At 46.7% G+C, this 17,157-nt stretch overlaps 1 protein-coding gene across 1 annotated transcript in view; it reads left to right on the plus strand.

The window, feature by feature from the left end:
- The window catches only part of LOC146563218 (uncharacterized), a 37,485-nt gene that overhangs the window by 12,123 nt on the left and 8,205 nt on the right, over window positions 1-17,157 (plus strand). Inside the window, exons 2-5 of the mRNA XM_085295671.1 lie at window positions 3,751-3,833; window positions 9,964-10,078; window positions 12,242-12,286; window positions 15,036-15,123. Coding sequence (XP_085151797.1) covers window positions 3,755-3,833; window positions 9,964-10,078; window positions 12,242-12,286; window positions 15,036-15,123 — 327 coding nt within the window. The 5' untranslated portion in view covers window positions 3,751-3,754. The remainder of the gene's footprint in view (window positions 1-3,750; window positions 3,834-9,963; window positions 10,079-12,241; window positions 12,287-15,035; window positions 15,124-17,157) is intronic.

Below are 17,157 nucleotides of genomic sequence, written 5' to 3' on the forward strand. Positions count from 1 at the left end.
AGTGTGTGCATATCAGTATGTGTGTATGTGTGTGCGTGTCCAGAGTCAAGCTGAGACAGTGTCCTTCGCCCTAAGTAAAACAGTCTTCCAGCCAACTCAGGTGGCCTTGCATAGGATGGGAGGAACAGTCACAACACAGTCGTTATCAGGGTGTTTTTTGTTCGGCTCCAGCCTTGAGCCCACAGCTGGCGCCGAATGGGTAGCCGCATGAAGTGATGGTGGTTTTTCTTTTATGCGAACAACTCATGATAATTTAAGAGCTGTTCTTTAACACTCCGACACCGACATAGGTCTCTCAATTTCCCGTTGGAGAGCCGCGAGCTTTTCCATGATGTTATCAAGCTTACGCTCCATGGTGTTGTCATTCTTGTGCCCAGAGAGCAGATTCTGAGACCTCACGACCACAGTGAGGTCTCAGAAAAAAAAATTTTTTTTCTGCCTGTTCCATTTGGTTCTTTAGCCGTCAGAATTGTTGTCTGAAGACCAACAAGGATACCCAATGGATTTACTTTGCCAAATGGATCATCGTGGCATTGCCGTATTGGTCCATTTGGTCGATCTTTGTTTTTATTATTTATTATATTTTATTTTCAGATGTTACAGACGGGACAGACATGAGTGAGAGATAGGAAAGGGAGAAAGAAAGAGGAAGGAAAGGAAAAACAGAAGGGGAGAGGGACAGTGAGAAAGGGGGGGAGAAAAAAAATAAAAATCTCCTGGATCACCTGTTGAGAGAAGAATAGAAAACAAGCAAAAAAAAAAACAAAGCAACATACTAAACACAACACCATCGCATTAATCTAGCTAAGTGTAAACAGCAGTAAATACTAAATATTCAATGTTACAGTGAGCTGATCTAATATACGCTCAGAGGTGTTGGACTGAGTATTCACTGCAGCCGTAAGCTTCTCCAAGATCTTAACCATGCTGCACTCAGTGGGCCCGTTCTGAAAAGTCGCGTCTCGTCCCAGCGTTTCAATCCCAGCGGGCAGCCTTGGGGGGGTTTGAATAGCCGGTTCTGCTTTCTTAATTCTCCAATAAGTCAGGGCCAAGCCAGCTCCGATCAGTAAGAACCCTGTTATCATGGTTCCGAATAGGTAGATATCTTCAGCGTCCTCGATCGACAGTCCCACCAGGCACACGACCCTCCAGTTATGCCACCCGTCCATCGTGTATCTGGCAGGGAAAGTCCGTCCAGGGTACTCGGGCTCTCCCGACGCGGGGCTTCTCGTTGATAAGAGCGTGTCAATTGCATTCAGAGACCAGTTGATCAAATCCATAATTCTCTTTAGGCTTTAGAAACAGACTGTGAGAGTGTTCCAGGGAAAGTGAGAAAAGCACGAGACAAGACAAGGACATAAGAAGCTAAGCAGGGAAGATAAGGGAGAGGAGAGGAGAAAAAGTGCGACCGCCTTCGCTGAGAGCCAAACGAGAAGGGCAAGCAGAGGCAGACGACGGTAGACAGCAGGGAGACACACGAGTGGAACATGGTAGATACACAGACGGACCAGCAACTACAAGGACAGAAGACGCGACTTAACTTACCTGGACTGACCATACCGGCCATTTGCCCAGTGGGCTGATGAGTTTGTTTGGGTTTTTTTGTAACGACATGAACAATGAGAGGTGGTGGCTGACTGTATTTCATCATCAGCCAGTGTTGTTCTTTATCAATATTACCAACGTTTACCATAAGGCAGCATAGAAAGTATTTACTTGCTTTCAGGTTTTATTCAAATGTTAGTCTTTTCAGTTGTTTCTCCACTTTTTTCCTGTTTCAAAATCAAACACCAGTTTGTGAGAAGATTATCTTCTTTTTTTAACAGGCAGATAAAGTTTTACATTGGCATATTTGCCAATTGTATGTTAAAAATGTTCGTATTTTAATATTCAAAAATGTTTTTGCCCAAAACATATGTGCACTATATGTCAGTAAAAATGCTATGCAAATATTGATGTCCTTGAATGCTGAATAAACACTGACTGATTGTATCTCTTGTACTTTATCAACGCAGTATCTAAAAACTTTGCACCGTAGTGGTTAAAATCTCATTCTAACAAGAGTTAAAAGCACATTCGGTTATTAGGTTTACAGGGTTATTAAATTATGGTTAACGGTTGGTAGAATTTTTTTTAACATTATCTGCCAATTACATCTGCCACCCTTCTCCAAATCTGTGCCCCTACCTGCCCCCCCCCCCAACAAAAAATTTCCTGACATGCCACTGTGCAGGCCTACTTGTTGTTCCTAGAGTATTTAAAAGTAGAATGGGAGGCAGAGCCTTCAGTTTTCAGGCCCCTCTTCTGTGGAACCAGCTTCCAGTTTGGATTCAGGAGACAGACACTATCTCTACTTTTAAGATTAGGCTTAAAACTTTCCTTTTTGCTAAAGCATATAGTTAGGGCTGGACCAGGTGACCCTGAATCCTCCCTTAGTTATGCTGCAATAGACGTAGGCATTCCCATGATGCATTGAGTTTTTCCTTTCCTGTCACGGGTTGCTCTGAGGATCCACTCGCAGGACTCCGGAGTTGTGTTTTAACAGAGATGGTTTATTTACAAGATCTTCACCAAGTGTATTAACAGACAGTGCGAGGATAGTGCTATATACAAGATGTGAGAGGCAGGGTTCCAGGGAAAACAAGGGAATCACACACGCGCGCACTCCAACCTCTCTCTCTGCTAGTAAATGGTAAATGGCCTGCATTTGTATAGCGCTTTTCTAGTCCATAGGACCCCAAAGCACTTTATACTACATTCAGTCATCCACACATTCACACACTGGTGATGGCAGCTACATTGTAACCACAGCCACCCTGGGGCGCACTGACGGAGGCGAGGCTGCCGGACACTGGCGCCACCGGGCCCTCTGACCACCACCAGTAGGCAAACACGGGGTTAGTATCTTGCCCAAGGATATTTGGCATGCAGCCAGGATGCAGCCTGGGATCGAACCACCGACCTTCTGATTAGTGGCTGACCTGCTCTGCCACCTGAGCTACAGCCACCCCTGTGACCAGTCACTCCTTCCACACTCCACACGGGGAAACATGGGGACAGGTCCGGGGAATCTAGAACACAGAGACACACGTTAACTTTCTGAGACGGAAGCATGCGAAACTTGGGCTTGACGTGTACTGACTAGAGTCTTCACAACAATCCAGCGTTGAACAGCTGATCTCCTCCTTCTAATATACCAGCTGGTCTGATGAGGCCCAGGTGTGCACGATCCGGGAAGGCGTGGACTGAGGGCGTGAACCCGCCATGAGTTCCGCCCCGGCAAAACAGGGGAGAAGGAGAGGAAAAAGAGAAGAGAAGGAGGGCTAGGAGTGAAGAGATGCTGATCAGCGCCTTGCCGATCCCGCAGGTCGTGACATTTCCAGTCACGTTTCTCACTCACTGTGTGTTAACAGACCTCTCTGCACTGAATCATATCTGTTATTAACCTCTGTCTCTCTTCCACAGCATGTCTTTATCCTGTCTTCCTTCTCTCACCCCAACCAATCACAGCAGATGGCCCCGCCCCTCCCTGAGCCTGGTTCTGCCGGAGGTTTCTTCCTGTTAAAAGGGAGTTTTTCCTTCCCACTGTCGCCAAAGTGCTGCTCATAGAGGGTCATATGATTGTTGGGTTTTTCTCTGTTATTGTACGATCTACTGTACAATATAAATCGCCTTGGGGGCAACTGTTGTTGTGATTTGGCGCTATATAAATAAAATTTAATTGAATTGAATGTTAATCATATTTTGCAGGGCCATGCCAGGACAGAGGCAGGGCTGCTGGAGTTGGAAGCTCCTGGTCATCTTCAGCCTCCTCGGCCTCACTGAAGAGTTCGGTAAGAGACTTCCTCCTTATTCTGGTGACCTGTTCATGGTGTCCCCTGCCCTATGACAGCTGGGATAGGCTCCAGCAACCCTGATAAGGATAAACAGACCAGAATGGATGGATAGATGTCTATATTGTAACATCTTGGAGCTGACATCACTGGATGAGAATCCTGAATACTGCAACTAACATTCGGCTTCTCTTCAGAACATAATTTTTTATGATGGAGAAGCTGGATCGATTGTGAGAAAAGACGTTTAGAGTAAAATCCCTGATGCTCGCAGGTTCTTCACTAACATCAAACAAAGTTTAGAGTCTGGATCACTGTATCGTGTTCTGTTTGTTGCTGCTGTTTTATTTCATTGTTTGTTGCAGTAACTGGACCACAAGACATTTCTGATAGTCATGTTAACCACGCACGTTAATCATACCCATGGTGAGGATACAGTCTTTGTTCGGCTGGTTGGAGTGAAGTTCTCACCCTCGTGTTGAGCTGAGCTTCATAATGAAGCGTGTCGTGACCCGGAGCAAAGCTTACACTTGTTTCCCGTCTTTATTTGTACAAGAAAGTTACAATTACATATCAGCAGTACACAAAGGTTAGATAAAACACAAATTTTGTATCACACTTCATTGATGGAAGCCACAGGAACAGCGTACAAAAACTCATTCAAGGCAGAAACCAGGAACTTACACACTAGGAACTACAAAGAAGCACGAGGCACGCAGCAACAAGAGACTCAGACAAAGTTGTTGCTCAATACCCAAGTAAGCAGGTCTGTGCTTGTGTTCTTGCTAGTTTGTACTTCAAACATTTGTACAGCAGTCCAGACTTTCCAAGAACAGGAGGACACCATCACTCTACCATCATCATGGTCCTCTGGTCTCATGGCTCGCTCTCACTTTTGCACTCTCCTCTCTCTGTCTGTTTAATCACACTTTGCTTTGTCGCGGCGTGTCTGTACCTGGGCTGATTATCACACCAGTCATTCAACACCAGATTGTTGACTAAGATGGGCTTAAAGTGACTGTTCTGAGCTGTGAGTAGTTTGTTTCTGTTGTTGCTGCCGGTCAAACCTTCATGAGCCCTGTTACAGTCGTCACTTTAAATAAACACACTGAACTGTGGATGAGTGAGTCGGCTGACAGTAACCATGACAACCACTGGAATGACAGCGTACTTGAAGACTACTTCATTTCATAGATTAATATTTACAATGGAAATCGCCCATCATACACGTAATAACAAGATTTCTAATAATTCTTCTAACAGCCATCGATCGATCTGATCTGTTTTACCTTACAATATAAGGCGACTGTTGTTCTGATTTGGCGCTATATAAATAAAATTGAATTGAATTTTATAATATCTAACAAGCTTTATGCAGTTAGGCACCAAAACCAAAAATATAAAATTAAACTTCACTTTAAACATAAATTAAAAACACAATGTGAGCAGTCTTTACGAGCTCTGTGTTGTTTCTGGTAATGTTCGTTCTTCTTGGCCAGTCTGTGCCAGGACTTGTGTTGTGTGTGGATGCAAGGAAAGGAGGACCCAAACGCTGGACTCACAGATAGGTGAAGGCTAGTGTTTGTTATGATGAGCGGATGAACAGGACATAAAACGGAGGACCTACTGAGCTGAAATAGCTGAACTGGCTGGAGTGGATCACGTATGGCGTAGACACATTCAAAGACATGATGTTGAACGAGTGGAAACAGAAGACTTAAACACACAGACTGATGAGAGACACAGCTGAACATAATCTGGCTAACGACACGTGAGACGAGCTGACAGGAAAAACAGGAAGTGAGAACAACATTGATGTGGAAAAATAAACTAAAATGACAAAACTGAAAACACTGGGTCAACGAGCCAGGAACCCCGACAGTCTGTCTCTGCTCCATGTTCTGTCTTCAGTGTCCCTGTTTTAATTCACCTCCGACCTCTCCGGTCATGTTCGCGTCTCTCTTTGCTCTCTCCGTGAACATCACCTCTTGTCTCTGTCTCTTGTTCTGTTCTTGCCCAGCTTAGATAGTGTATTTTGGGGTTTCTTGGTCACTTTGTTATCTGCAATGAAGTTCTGACTTTGAGTTTTACATTCTGCAATAAAGTGGCAGAGGTAGGATAACAAGACAGAAACAATCCTGTAATAATGATTAGAGATTGGATAAAACTGTATTAATCGCTCGGGTGGGTTCCCCCAGGAAAGTCAGTTGTTGTCATTTCAAAGTTATTACCACTCAATTATAACATAGTAACCAGTTAATATTCAAGTAAACTCATGGTGGCCGTCAGTAATAATAGTGTAATACCTTTGTAACAATACAAAAATGAGTTTGAATTTTCACATTTTTATACAGTTTCAATTGGAATAATAATCGAATAATAATAATAATTGCTACCTTATCGTGGTGGAGGGGTTTGTGTGTCCCAGGGATCTCAGGGGCTATGTTGTCTGGGGGCTTTTGCCCCCTGGTAGGGTCTCCCATGGCAAATTGGCCCTGGGTGAGGGACCAGACAAAGAGCGATTCAGAAGACCCTTATGAAGAGAACATCGAGGGAACAGTTTACCCTGCCCGGGATAGGGTTACTGGGGCCCCGCCCTGGAGCCAGGCCCGGGGAGGGTGCCCGAGGACGAGCGTCTGGTTGCCGGGCCTTAGTCCATGGGGCCCGGCCGGGCATAGCCCGAAGAGGAGACATGGGCCCATCCTCCCGCAGGCCCACCACCCGCAGGAGGCGCCATAGGGGTCGGGTGCATTGTGTGTCGGGTGGCGGCCAGGAGCGGAGGCCCTGGCGGACTGACCCCCAGCTGCCAAGACTGGCAATAGGGACATGGAATGTCACCTCTCTGGTGGGGAAGGAGCCTGAGTTAGTGCGTGAGGTTGAGAGGTACCGGCTAGATATAGTCGGGCTCACCTCTACACATGGCTTGGGCTCTGGAACCAGTCTCCTGGAGAGGGGCTGGACTCTGTCTCAGTCTGGAGTTGGCCCTGGTGAGAGGCGGCGGGCTGGGGTGGGTATTCTAATATCCCCTCGGCTTGCTGCCGGTACGTTGGGGTTTTTCCCGGTGGACGAGAGGGTTTGTTCCCTGCGCCTTAGGGTCGGGGAACGGGTCCTGACTGTCATCCGCGCTTATGCGCCAAGTGGCAGTTCAGAGTACCCAGCCTTCTTAGAGTCCCTGGGGGGGGGGGGGGGGGGGGGGGGGGGGGGGTTGATGATCGATTTTGTAATCGTATCACCAGACCTGCGACCATATGTTCTGGACACTCGGGTAAAGAGAGGGGCTGAGCTGTCAACTGATCACCACCTGGTGGTGAGTTGGATCAGGTGGCGGGGGAGGACACTGGACAGACCCGGTGCACCTAAACGCGTAGTGAGGGTGTGCTGGGAACGTCTAGCAGAGGCCCCAGTCCGCGAGATCTTCAACGCACACCTCCGGCAGAGCTTCAACAGCATTCCGAGGGAGACTGGGGACATTGAGTCCGAATGGACCATGTTCAGCGTCTCCATTGCCGAAGCTGCTGCATTGAGCTGCGGCCGCAAGGTGGTTGGTGCCTGCCGTGGTGGTAATCCCCGAACCAAATGGTGGACACCAGAGGTGAAGGGAGCCACCAGGCTGAAGAAGGAGTCCTATCGGGCTTGGTTAGCCTGTGGGACTCCGGAGGCAGCCGACAGGTATCGACAGGCCAAGCGGAATGCGGCTCGGGCAGTGGCTGAAGCAAAAACTCGGGTGTGGGAGGAGTTCGGAGAGGCCATGGAAAAAGACTTTCGGACTGCCTCGAAGAGATTCTGGCAAACCGTCAGGCGTCTCAGGAGGGGAAAGCGGTGCTCTACCTGCACTGTGTATAGTGCTGGCGGAGCGCTGCTGACGTCGACTGAGAAAATTGTCAGGCGGTGGAAGGAATACTTCGAGGACCTCCTTAATCCCACTGACACGTCTTCCGAGGACGAAGCAGAGTCTGGGGATGAGGGGAATGACCCGCCAATTTCCGGGGGCGAGGTCACTGAGGCAGTTAAACAACTCCTTGGTGGCAGAGCCCCTGGTGTTGATGAGGTCCGCCCCGAGTTCCTGAAGGCTCTGGACGTTGTAGGGCTGTCCTGGTTGACACGCCTCTGCAATGTTGCGTGGAGATCAGGGGCAGTACCTGTGGACTGGCAGACCGGGGTGGTGGTCCCCATCTTTAAGAAGGGGGACCGGAGGGTGTGTTCCAACTACAGGGGGATCACACTCCTCAGCCTCCCTGGGAAAGTCTATGCCAGGGTGCTGGAAAGGAGAGTTCGTCCGCTAGTCGAACCTCGGATACAGGAGGAACAATGCGGTTTTCGTCCTGGTCGCGGAACACTGGACCAGCTCTTTATCCTCTCCAGGATACTTGAGGGTGCATGGGAGTTTGCCCAACCAGTCTACATGTGTTTTGTGGACTTGGAGAAGGCATTCGACCGTGTCCCTCGGGGTGTCCTGTGGGAGGTGTTGCGGGAGTATGGGGTGTCTGGCCCATTGCTACGGGCCATTCGATCCCTATACAACCGTTGCAAGAGCTTGGTTCGCATTGCCGGCAATAAGTCGGACTCGTTCCCGGTGGGTGATGGGCTCCGCCAGGGCTGCCCTTTGTCTCCGGTTCTGTTCATAATTTTTATGGACAGGATTTCTAGGCGCAGCCAAGTGGCGGAGGGCTTTCGCTTTGGTGGCCGTTTCTGTGTAATAACCTGAACCTTAATAAAATGGTAATTATAACTGATTGAAACAACATTAGTGTTTCTCACTAATGCAAAATGCTGAGAATTAAATTTAAAAGAATGCTACATGAATGCATTAGAGTTGCATGGGAGCGTAGAAGACCCTCTTTCACAGCGTATTTTATATTTGGATTATATATTTTATGTAGGAAAGAAAGTAGGAGTAGTAATAGAACAATGGAAATGTGCAGTACACAAAAGTAAGATACCAAGATGTCCTCTAATTTGTCCACTACAGTGTTATGGGGCCACAACTCCACTGTCCTGCACCACCTTCATCATAAATTGACCCCTAACCATCCAATGATCCAGCCTCTCCTGTAGCTATAGCACCAAGCGGCCTGCTTGCATACACATGGCTGTAGTGTTGATCACCTGGTTGGTTTCGGTGATGGTCGCAGTGATGATTGCTTGTAATGCTGCTTTCACATCTTCTAGTTGATACGTCATGTAGTCTTGGTGACTGAAGGCTCCAGGTTTCCAGCTTCGCCATCATCCTGTCTCTCTGGTCAGCTTCTGTCGCACTCTGCGCTCCTTTCTTTGTACTTGGAGCTTGGTACCCAATCTCACTGGTATTATCACCCACCTGACCTGATGTCACAGGTCACAGGTTAGCCCTTAGGCAAGGTACAAACAAGAACGTAGAGTATTTTAGAGCCAGGTGTACACTGACGCATACAACGACCGAGTGGTGTCTATTTACACCTACAGGCCAGTGGACACTCTTTCAATGATGAGGATGTCCACATCCTGGACAGGGAGGAACGCTGGTTTGAGGGCGGAGTCAAGGAGGCCATTTACGTGAAAAGGGAAAGACCATCTCTGAATCGAGGAGGGGGCCTAAGGGAACATCTGTCACCATCTTACAATGCTGTGATTGCAGCCATTCCCCAACAGTCATTGTTTCTGTCATTATGCAAATGTGCTGTTTATAAGGTTGCCACTTGTTGTCAGCTGAGACTGAAGGAGTCACCTGATGATGATGATGAAACGTTTCTCCCACTGAAAACGTCCAGATGAACAGGATCAAACTTTGGAGAGTGACTTATCTGGATGATTGAGCATGGATCACTTTACAGGCACACAGCAGAGACACATTTCTATGTTTTTCAGCGTTCTGTTTTTACTCTCGGTTGCCGTCACTTTACACGCACACACGTGAACACTTCCCCAACAACAACGACGACGACAGGACGTCAGTCACCCTTTTAATTCAGGCGCAGTGTGATCATTGATGCCGCTCAGGTGCGTGCACCTCGCTGCAGCCGCGCCACAATCACTTATAAAATGTCTGTTATAGTTGATTAGGGGCATACAAATCCAGTGTAGGAGTGGTTCTTAACTGGAACCAGCACTTAGTTCCCCTTAACTAATTTAAACTGTGTTTCAATGTTTTCAGAGGTGAAAGAAGATGAGTGGGAGGAGCTCGGCTCTGACATTGCTGCACTGCATCGACTCCAAGGACTGTCTAAACACATGTTTGATGAAAGCTTTATGAACACCTCAACAACCAGGTATCTTATGACTGGAACAGCTATTACTACATTACAGCTCCTGTGGGTATCATAGACATTGGTTATCAGAAGCACTGTGGGGCTCTGCCACTGTGACTGGAATTGTATAGATGTAATGTAATCCTGTGCAGCAGGCAGATACTGACCCGGCGTGCCGCAGACAGCACTTAAGCTTTAATGCCAAAGTCTTTTCAAAAACACGGAAGTGGACCCAGGAGTAAATGATAACAAGCAGAACTCGAGCGAAACCACAGAATGAGGGAGGACAAGCCAAAGGACAGGAGTTAGACTCAGACAATAAACGCACAGCAGGTAAGGAGGGCATACCAACGATGGGTCGAACACTTCCGCGATACTCTGAACCAACCTGAGCCACCCCAACGGTTCAAGGCCGAAGACCTGGCACCTTCCATGGATCTTCTTCCTGTCGATATCGGACAAATCAGCATCACTGAAGTCAAGACAGCGATCCGACTCCTCAAGAGTGGAAAGGCCGCAGGCCTGGACGAAATCCTCGCCGAAATGCTGAAGCATGGCGGACCCCATCTTGAAGCCGCCCTTACAAGACTCCTAAACGCCTGCTGGTCAACATCACATGTACCCGATGATTGGACAAAAGCCACCATCATCAAACTTCCAAAAAAAGGTGATTTGGGTGACTGTAACAACTGGCGGGGCATCACGTTGCTGTCGGTACCCGGGAAAGTGTTTTGCCTCGCTCTTCTGAATCGGCTACGACACGCAGTGAACGAACGATTGCGAGAAGAGCAGGCTGGGTTTCGGAGTGGCCGGTCATGCGTCGAGCAAATCTTCACCCTCCGCATGATCATTGAACAAACATTGGAATACCAAAGGAAGATTTCTATTAGATTCATTGACTTCGAGAAGGCTTTTGACAACGTCCACCGGCCGACTCTATGGGCTATCCTACGCCACTATGGAGTCCCTCAGCAGTTTGTAGATGCCTTTCGTTGTCTCTACTCCAACTCCCGTTGCTGCGTCCGGACGGAGGGCAGCTGCACAGATTTCTTCAAGATCAATACTGGCGTCCGACAAGGATGTGTGCTATCCCCTTTCCTCTTCCTGTTGGTAATTGACTTCATCATGCGACGATCAGTTGACCAAGCTGGCATCGGTGTGCCCTGGCACGAAGCACGTAATCTCAATGACTTGGACTTCGCAGATGACATTGCCCTGCTGGGCTCGACTCAGGAAGACCTCCAAAAGTTGACCGCGGCCCTGCAGAGGGAGGCAACGAAAGTTGGATTAAGAATCAGCGCCAAAACAACCAAGGTACTCCGAGTTGGCTTTGCACGTGCCCGCATTCCTGTCATGATCAACCAACAACGTGCTGAAGAGGTGGAGAATTTTACATATCTTGGCAGCATCATCTCGAATGACGGGGTCTCTGATCGGGATGTCGACGCCAGAGTAGGGAAGGCAGTTGGTGTCCTGCGACGTCTCCAACCTATTTGGAACTCGACCTCCCTGAATGTAAGGGTCAAGATCAGACTACTGAACTCTATCGTCTTCCTTACTGCACTTTACACTAATGAAACCTGGCGCTCAACAAGTGCAATTATTCAACACCTGAACGTGCTTCAACAACGTGGCCTGCGGCGAATCCTGAGAATTTCCTACCGGGACCGAATAACAAATGAGGAGGTCCTAGGAAGAGCAGGCACCCGCCCATTAGCCGATGTTGTTGCAGAAAGGCGCTTCCGCTTTGCGGGCCATATTTTACGCCTACCCCCTCATCGCCCAGCTAAGATTGCCATGGCATGGCGTCCACGCACTGGCAAGCAAAAGCAAGGCCGACCAAAGACCACATGGCGTCGAACATTCATGGACAATCTGAGAACTGTCGACATTGCCTGGGACGAAGCTGAAGCAGTCACTGCTGACCGACATCAATGGAGATCACTAGCTGCCCGATGCGCCGCCCGGCGTAGGAGGAACTAAGTCTAAGTCAAAGGTAAGGCAGAGGAAACAGGTGGGAGCTAATCAGAAGACGAAATGAGGAACCAGACAAAGACCCAGTGACCATGACAGAAGATGGCACCTAAAGATTTCAGACTTCACTTTGAGATTTTACCACTTGTACAAAATAAAATTAAGTAAAAAGTAATCTATAACAAATAATGCAGGATGTGTTTCGTTTAGGGGAAACGACTACCACCAATCAAGATTTGGAAGATCTGTGAAAAGGTAAAGAAGCTTTCAGTCATTTACATTTTTTAAATGGTGTTTAGCAGGTTTAACATCTGGATATTTCATGTCCTTTGCAAGTATTTGTAAAAGAATTTGGACAGTGCTTCACAATACACTGAAATTTTTTAATAATATTTGGTTATTAATGAGCCAAAAAGCCCGTTAGGATTTATCACAGCAGATCATCTGCCTCCTCTGCACTTCCTCCTTCACTACATCCATGGATCTTCTCTGAGGATTTCCTGTTTTCCTGCTGCCTGGCAGCTCCATCTTAACATCCTTTGTCCAGTCTATCCACCCTCCCTCCTCTGCACGTCTCTAACTTTGTCTCCAGCCTGCTCAGCAGCAGCTGTCCCTCTGATGTACAATCAACTCTGTCCAACGTGGATTTAGTTTGTTTTATTTATTTATTTTAAAGATAGGGTCCACAAACGGCACTTAGCTTGTTTATGGTACTTTGCAGTATTTTAAAGAAGTGAATAAACAACACGTCGCCACTGTCACATCCTGGTTCTTTATTTGCTGCTGAGGTTTTTGTTCTGGGCTATGACCTGGTGTTTTGTGCTGATTGGATTTTGAATCTTGTCACTCATCATTGTTTTGATCTTGAATTTGGATTTATGTTCAAGTTCAAAGTGTTTATTGTCATGTGCACAAAGAAAAGCATTTCTCTGTTCAATGAAATTCTTTCTCTGCTGTCCACACACAGATGCTGGTTAATATGTACAAATAGATAAAATACAAATAGCATGAATAAATAAATGGAGACAAAAAAATGAAGTATTAAATAGATTTATGTACAAAGGAGCTGTGAGCTTAATATACTGCTTTGATATGTGAGATGACCAGAAGTGCAAAAAAATTATTATTACTGTTCAAAAATGGGTCAGCTGTTCAAGAGTCTGATATCAGTGGGGAAGAAGGAGTTGTTGAGTCTGGATGTTCTGAACCTTCGTCTCGAGGGCAGAAGTGTGAACAGTGCGTGTTGGGGGTGTGTGGGGTCTTTGAGGATGGAGGCAGCTCTCCTCTGGACTCTGTAGATGCTCTGCAGAGACGACAGCGGGGTCCTGGGGATCTTCTCCGTGGTTGTTAGGGTTCTCTCTGCAGGCGTTTGCCGTCCATAGCAGCAGTGCTGCTGTACCATGCAGTGATGCAGCTGGTCAGGGTGCCCTCCACGATGCAGCTGTAGAAGCTGCTGGCATACCAGGTTTCCTCAGCCTCCTCAGGAAATGCAGCCGCTGCTGAGCCTTCTTGACCAGCTGTGTGGTGTTCAGTGTCCAGGTGAGGTCCTCCGAGATGTAGATGCCCAGGTACCTAAAGCTGCTCACCCTCTCCACTTCAAGGCCCCGGACAAACAGGGGTGGGTGAGGCCTCCTCTTCTCCCTCGTGTCCACTATCATCTCCTTTGTCTTGTCAGTGTTGAGGGTGAGGTTGTTGTCCTCACACGATGACACCAGACCGGCCTCCTCTCTCCTGTAAGCTGCCTCGTCCCCTCAGTGATGCGACCGATCACTGCAGTGTCGTCAGCGAAATTCAAAATGATGTCATCTTTGTTGGAGGCGACACAGTGACAGGTGTACGGCGTGTAGAGGATGGGGGCTGAGGACACAGCCTTGTGGGACACCAGTGTTTGTAATAATGCCGGCTGAAGTCCTGTTGCCCATCCTGATGGACTGGGGCCTGCCAGTCAAAAAGCCCTGTAGCCAGTCACAGAGGGTGAGCTGCAGGCCGAGTGCTGCCAGCTTGTGAGTGAGTTTGTGTAGGATGACAGTATTGAAAGTGGAGCTGTAATCAACAAAAAGTACCCTGATGTATGAGTCTTCGTTTTCCAGGTCGGAGAGGGAATAGTGAAGGCAGCAGTGATGGTGTCTGACGTGGACCTATTGGGCCGGTAGGATTTCTGCAGGGGGTCCAGAGTTGCTTAATTTTTATAGTTAGTTTCCTTGTGCTCATGAGCGTCCTGATTGTATTGTTTCTCTGGTGTAATTTAGACGTCTTTAGGTTATCTAGTTTCCTTTAGCAGTCCCCTCTTGTTCCTTGCTCTCCCTCTCTCTCCTGCTGTCTCTCTAGCTCTCTCTGGTCTGCCATGTGTGCTATTGTCTTCCCATATCTTAGTCTGCCTGGAACTGGATGCTTAGCTTCTCCAAGAGATAGTGTAAGCAATGAGAATGTCTAAGTTGTGGACTTAAATTGAGACACAGGTGGCCAGGAGGAGACAGAGAAGGAATACCTGTCCTCATTGACGCACCTGCACCCCCCAAGGCCCTGCATGTGTGAGGGTGTGATGGAGCAGGAGGAGGGACGTAGTTGGGGATGGAGAGGAAAGGGGACAAAGTACCCACCACCACTTGTCGGAGTTTGTAAACGGACTCAGGCGCAGACCAGGGATCCTTGCAGAAAAGACAGTGAGTTTACAAATAACAACTCACAGATTCGGAGAGAGAAAGAACAAAACAACACATGTTGCCTAACACTGGGTCAGCCGGTGAGGCACAGGTACCACCTTCTTCACTGACCCCAACAGCTACCCATATTCCCCAAATCCACTGAGGACAGGGGTCCCAGGCCCATCCTGATAGACGCCCTCCAGCTCAGCTCTAGTATCATTTTGAGGAGCCCATGTTTGAGCCTCTGACTGTTGTATAAGATCCAAGAATCATGTTTTTAAAATATATTTTGTCATTTCGTTTATTTCACAGGGTTATGAGATCACTTCAGTTATGCTAATATGTTAATTTTCCATCAGGCTGGACACTGAAGAAAACCCACTAACTTTGCTGGATGGATTTCAGGACTGTGAAAACGTCACAGCTCATGTCATTACGAAGGAGAAGGTCAGTAAACATGAGACAGAAAGTGAACACACATTTAGATTTAAGAGATTAAACAGTGCTGAAAACACAGAGATTGTTTCTAATGATGAAAGTCATTAGATCTAAACTAGAACTTGATTGGGCTGATAAAGATCAGCATTTCCTTCCACTGAGTATCTGCATCTTTTCTTCTTCTAAAATGGGACAAAATGTGAATTCAACATGAACAAAGAAAAAGAGTTACTAACAGCATTAAAACAGCTCATAGTGGTAGCTGGGTTAGCTCGAGGACTTGTGCTTCATACCTGGTGAGGTTTGCATTTGGCACACTTACGTACAGATCGACACATCACATCAGAGCAGTATTAACTTAGTTATTACAACACGCACACAGCTCAGTCAGGCCTGGTTTTGAACCCGGTCTTCATTGAAGCAGAGTGTTGTACTTCTTCCTGTTTGCACTTTCTTCAGCTGTCTGGGAATTTGGGATAAGACAGAATGAATAGTTTTGCATTAAAATGTCCCACCTCACTCCTCACACACAAACATCACAGACGTTAGTGTAGCTGCTGCACATTTATCTTCTAACCTGAGCAAATGTTTGACAGTAAATGTCTTTAACATCCAGGTGAGGAAATCCCCAAAAAGCCGACTGTGTTCATGTGGACGTCGCGTTTTCAGTGGGAGAAACATTTTGTCATCATCCCAGTCGGATGACAGGAAAACATTCCCTTTTACATCCACCCTGGAATGCTCAGTCACTATCTTCTCCTAATAGAAACACACGAGGGATGTTTGAGTTTGTGTTATTATAGTTTTGTAATTTCTAATAAATGTTTCTTTATGTTTCACTTTTCTTTATACAATTTAATTTAGCTTCAGGCAGTTTGAACATGTTTAGTTTTAGTCTATTTAATTATTAGTATAATAATCAAAGTTGTGACATGACAGGGAACACTGTCACAGATAGTAAGATCTGAAACTTTATTTCACAGCAGACATTTTAAAATGGGGACTTTGAACAAGGGCTGAGAGGAGGCAGCCCACGGTCCCAAGAAGAGATCAATCAATCAGCTTCCACCCAGCAATAAAACACTACAAATGAGACTGAAAAGGAAAAACTAAACTTGCATGAACACCAGAGCCTTCCTCAGGGTCAGGCCTAGCAGCATCCTCTGCTTCCCCTGAAGAATATTCTCAAAGGAGATGTTGTTAATGAACATGACACGAGCGTCTGGAAAAAAGCAGCTCAAGCTTGCGAGGAAATGGAGGCGATGGTGTTCTGCATTCCTATTCCCAGCCTCACGGGAAGGCAACTTGCTTCCTCTCTCACGCTGGAACACGAACAACCCTCGCTGTATATTTTTGCTGCGAGCAGCTTTAATCAGCTCCCATCAAAATGAATGCAAGTCCAACATGTCTGTAACTTACTCTGCCTGTTACTCCTTTTTTAATCAAGTCCTGCCATCTGGCTTTTTAGTTAGAGTCACCTGTTGTCCATCAGTCAGGGTTCCAATCACATAATTATACTGATAATTATATAGACTAAAAATAAATATTTGCCTGAAACTAAATTAAATTGTAAAAGGTAAAGTGAAATATAAAGAAATGTTAATTAGAAATTGCAAAACTATAATAACACAAACCTCAGAAAATAAAACTGAGGTTATTGTGCTCGGCCCTGAAAAGCTTAGAAATATGGTATCTAAGCAGATTCTTACTCTGGATGGCATTACCTTGGCCTCCAGTAACACTGTGAGGAACCTTGGAGTCATTTTTGACCAGGACATGTCCTTCAACGCACATATTAAACAAATATGTAAGACTGCTTTCTTCCATTTGTGCAACATCTCTAAAGTTAGAAATATCCTGTCTCAGAGTGACGCTGAAAAACTAGTTCATGCATTTATTACTTCCAGGCTGGACGACTGTAATTCATTATTATCAGGAAGTCCTAAAAACTCCCTGAAAAGCCTTCAGCTGATCCAAAATGCTGCAGCAAGAGTCCTGACAGGGACTAGAAAGAGAGAGCATATTTCTCCTGTTTTGGCTTCC

This window comes from Mchenga conophoros, linkage group LG12, assembly GCF_057382185.1.
Source record: "Mchenga conophoros isolate Kocher_MC1m ecotype Shallow Benthic linkage group LG12, M_conophoros_male_GT1.1, whole genome shotgun sequence".
NCBI classification, from domain to species: Eukaryota; Metazoa; Chordata; class Actinopteri; order Cichliformes; family Cichlidae; genus Mchenga; species Mchenga conophoros.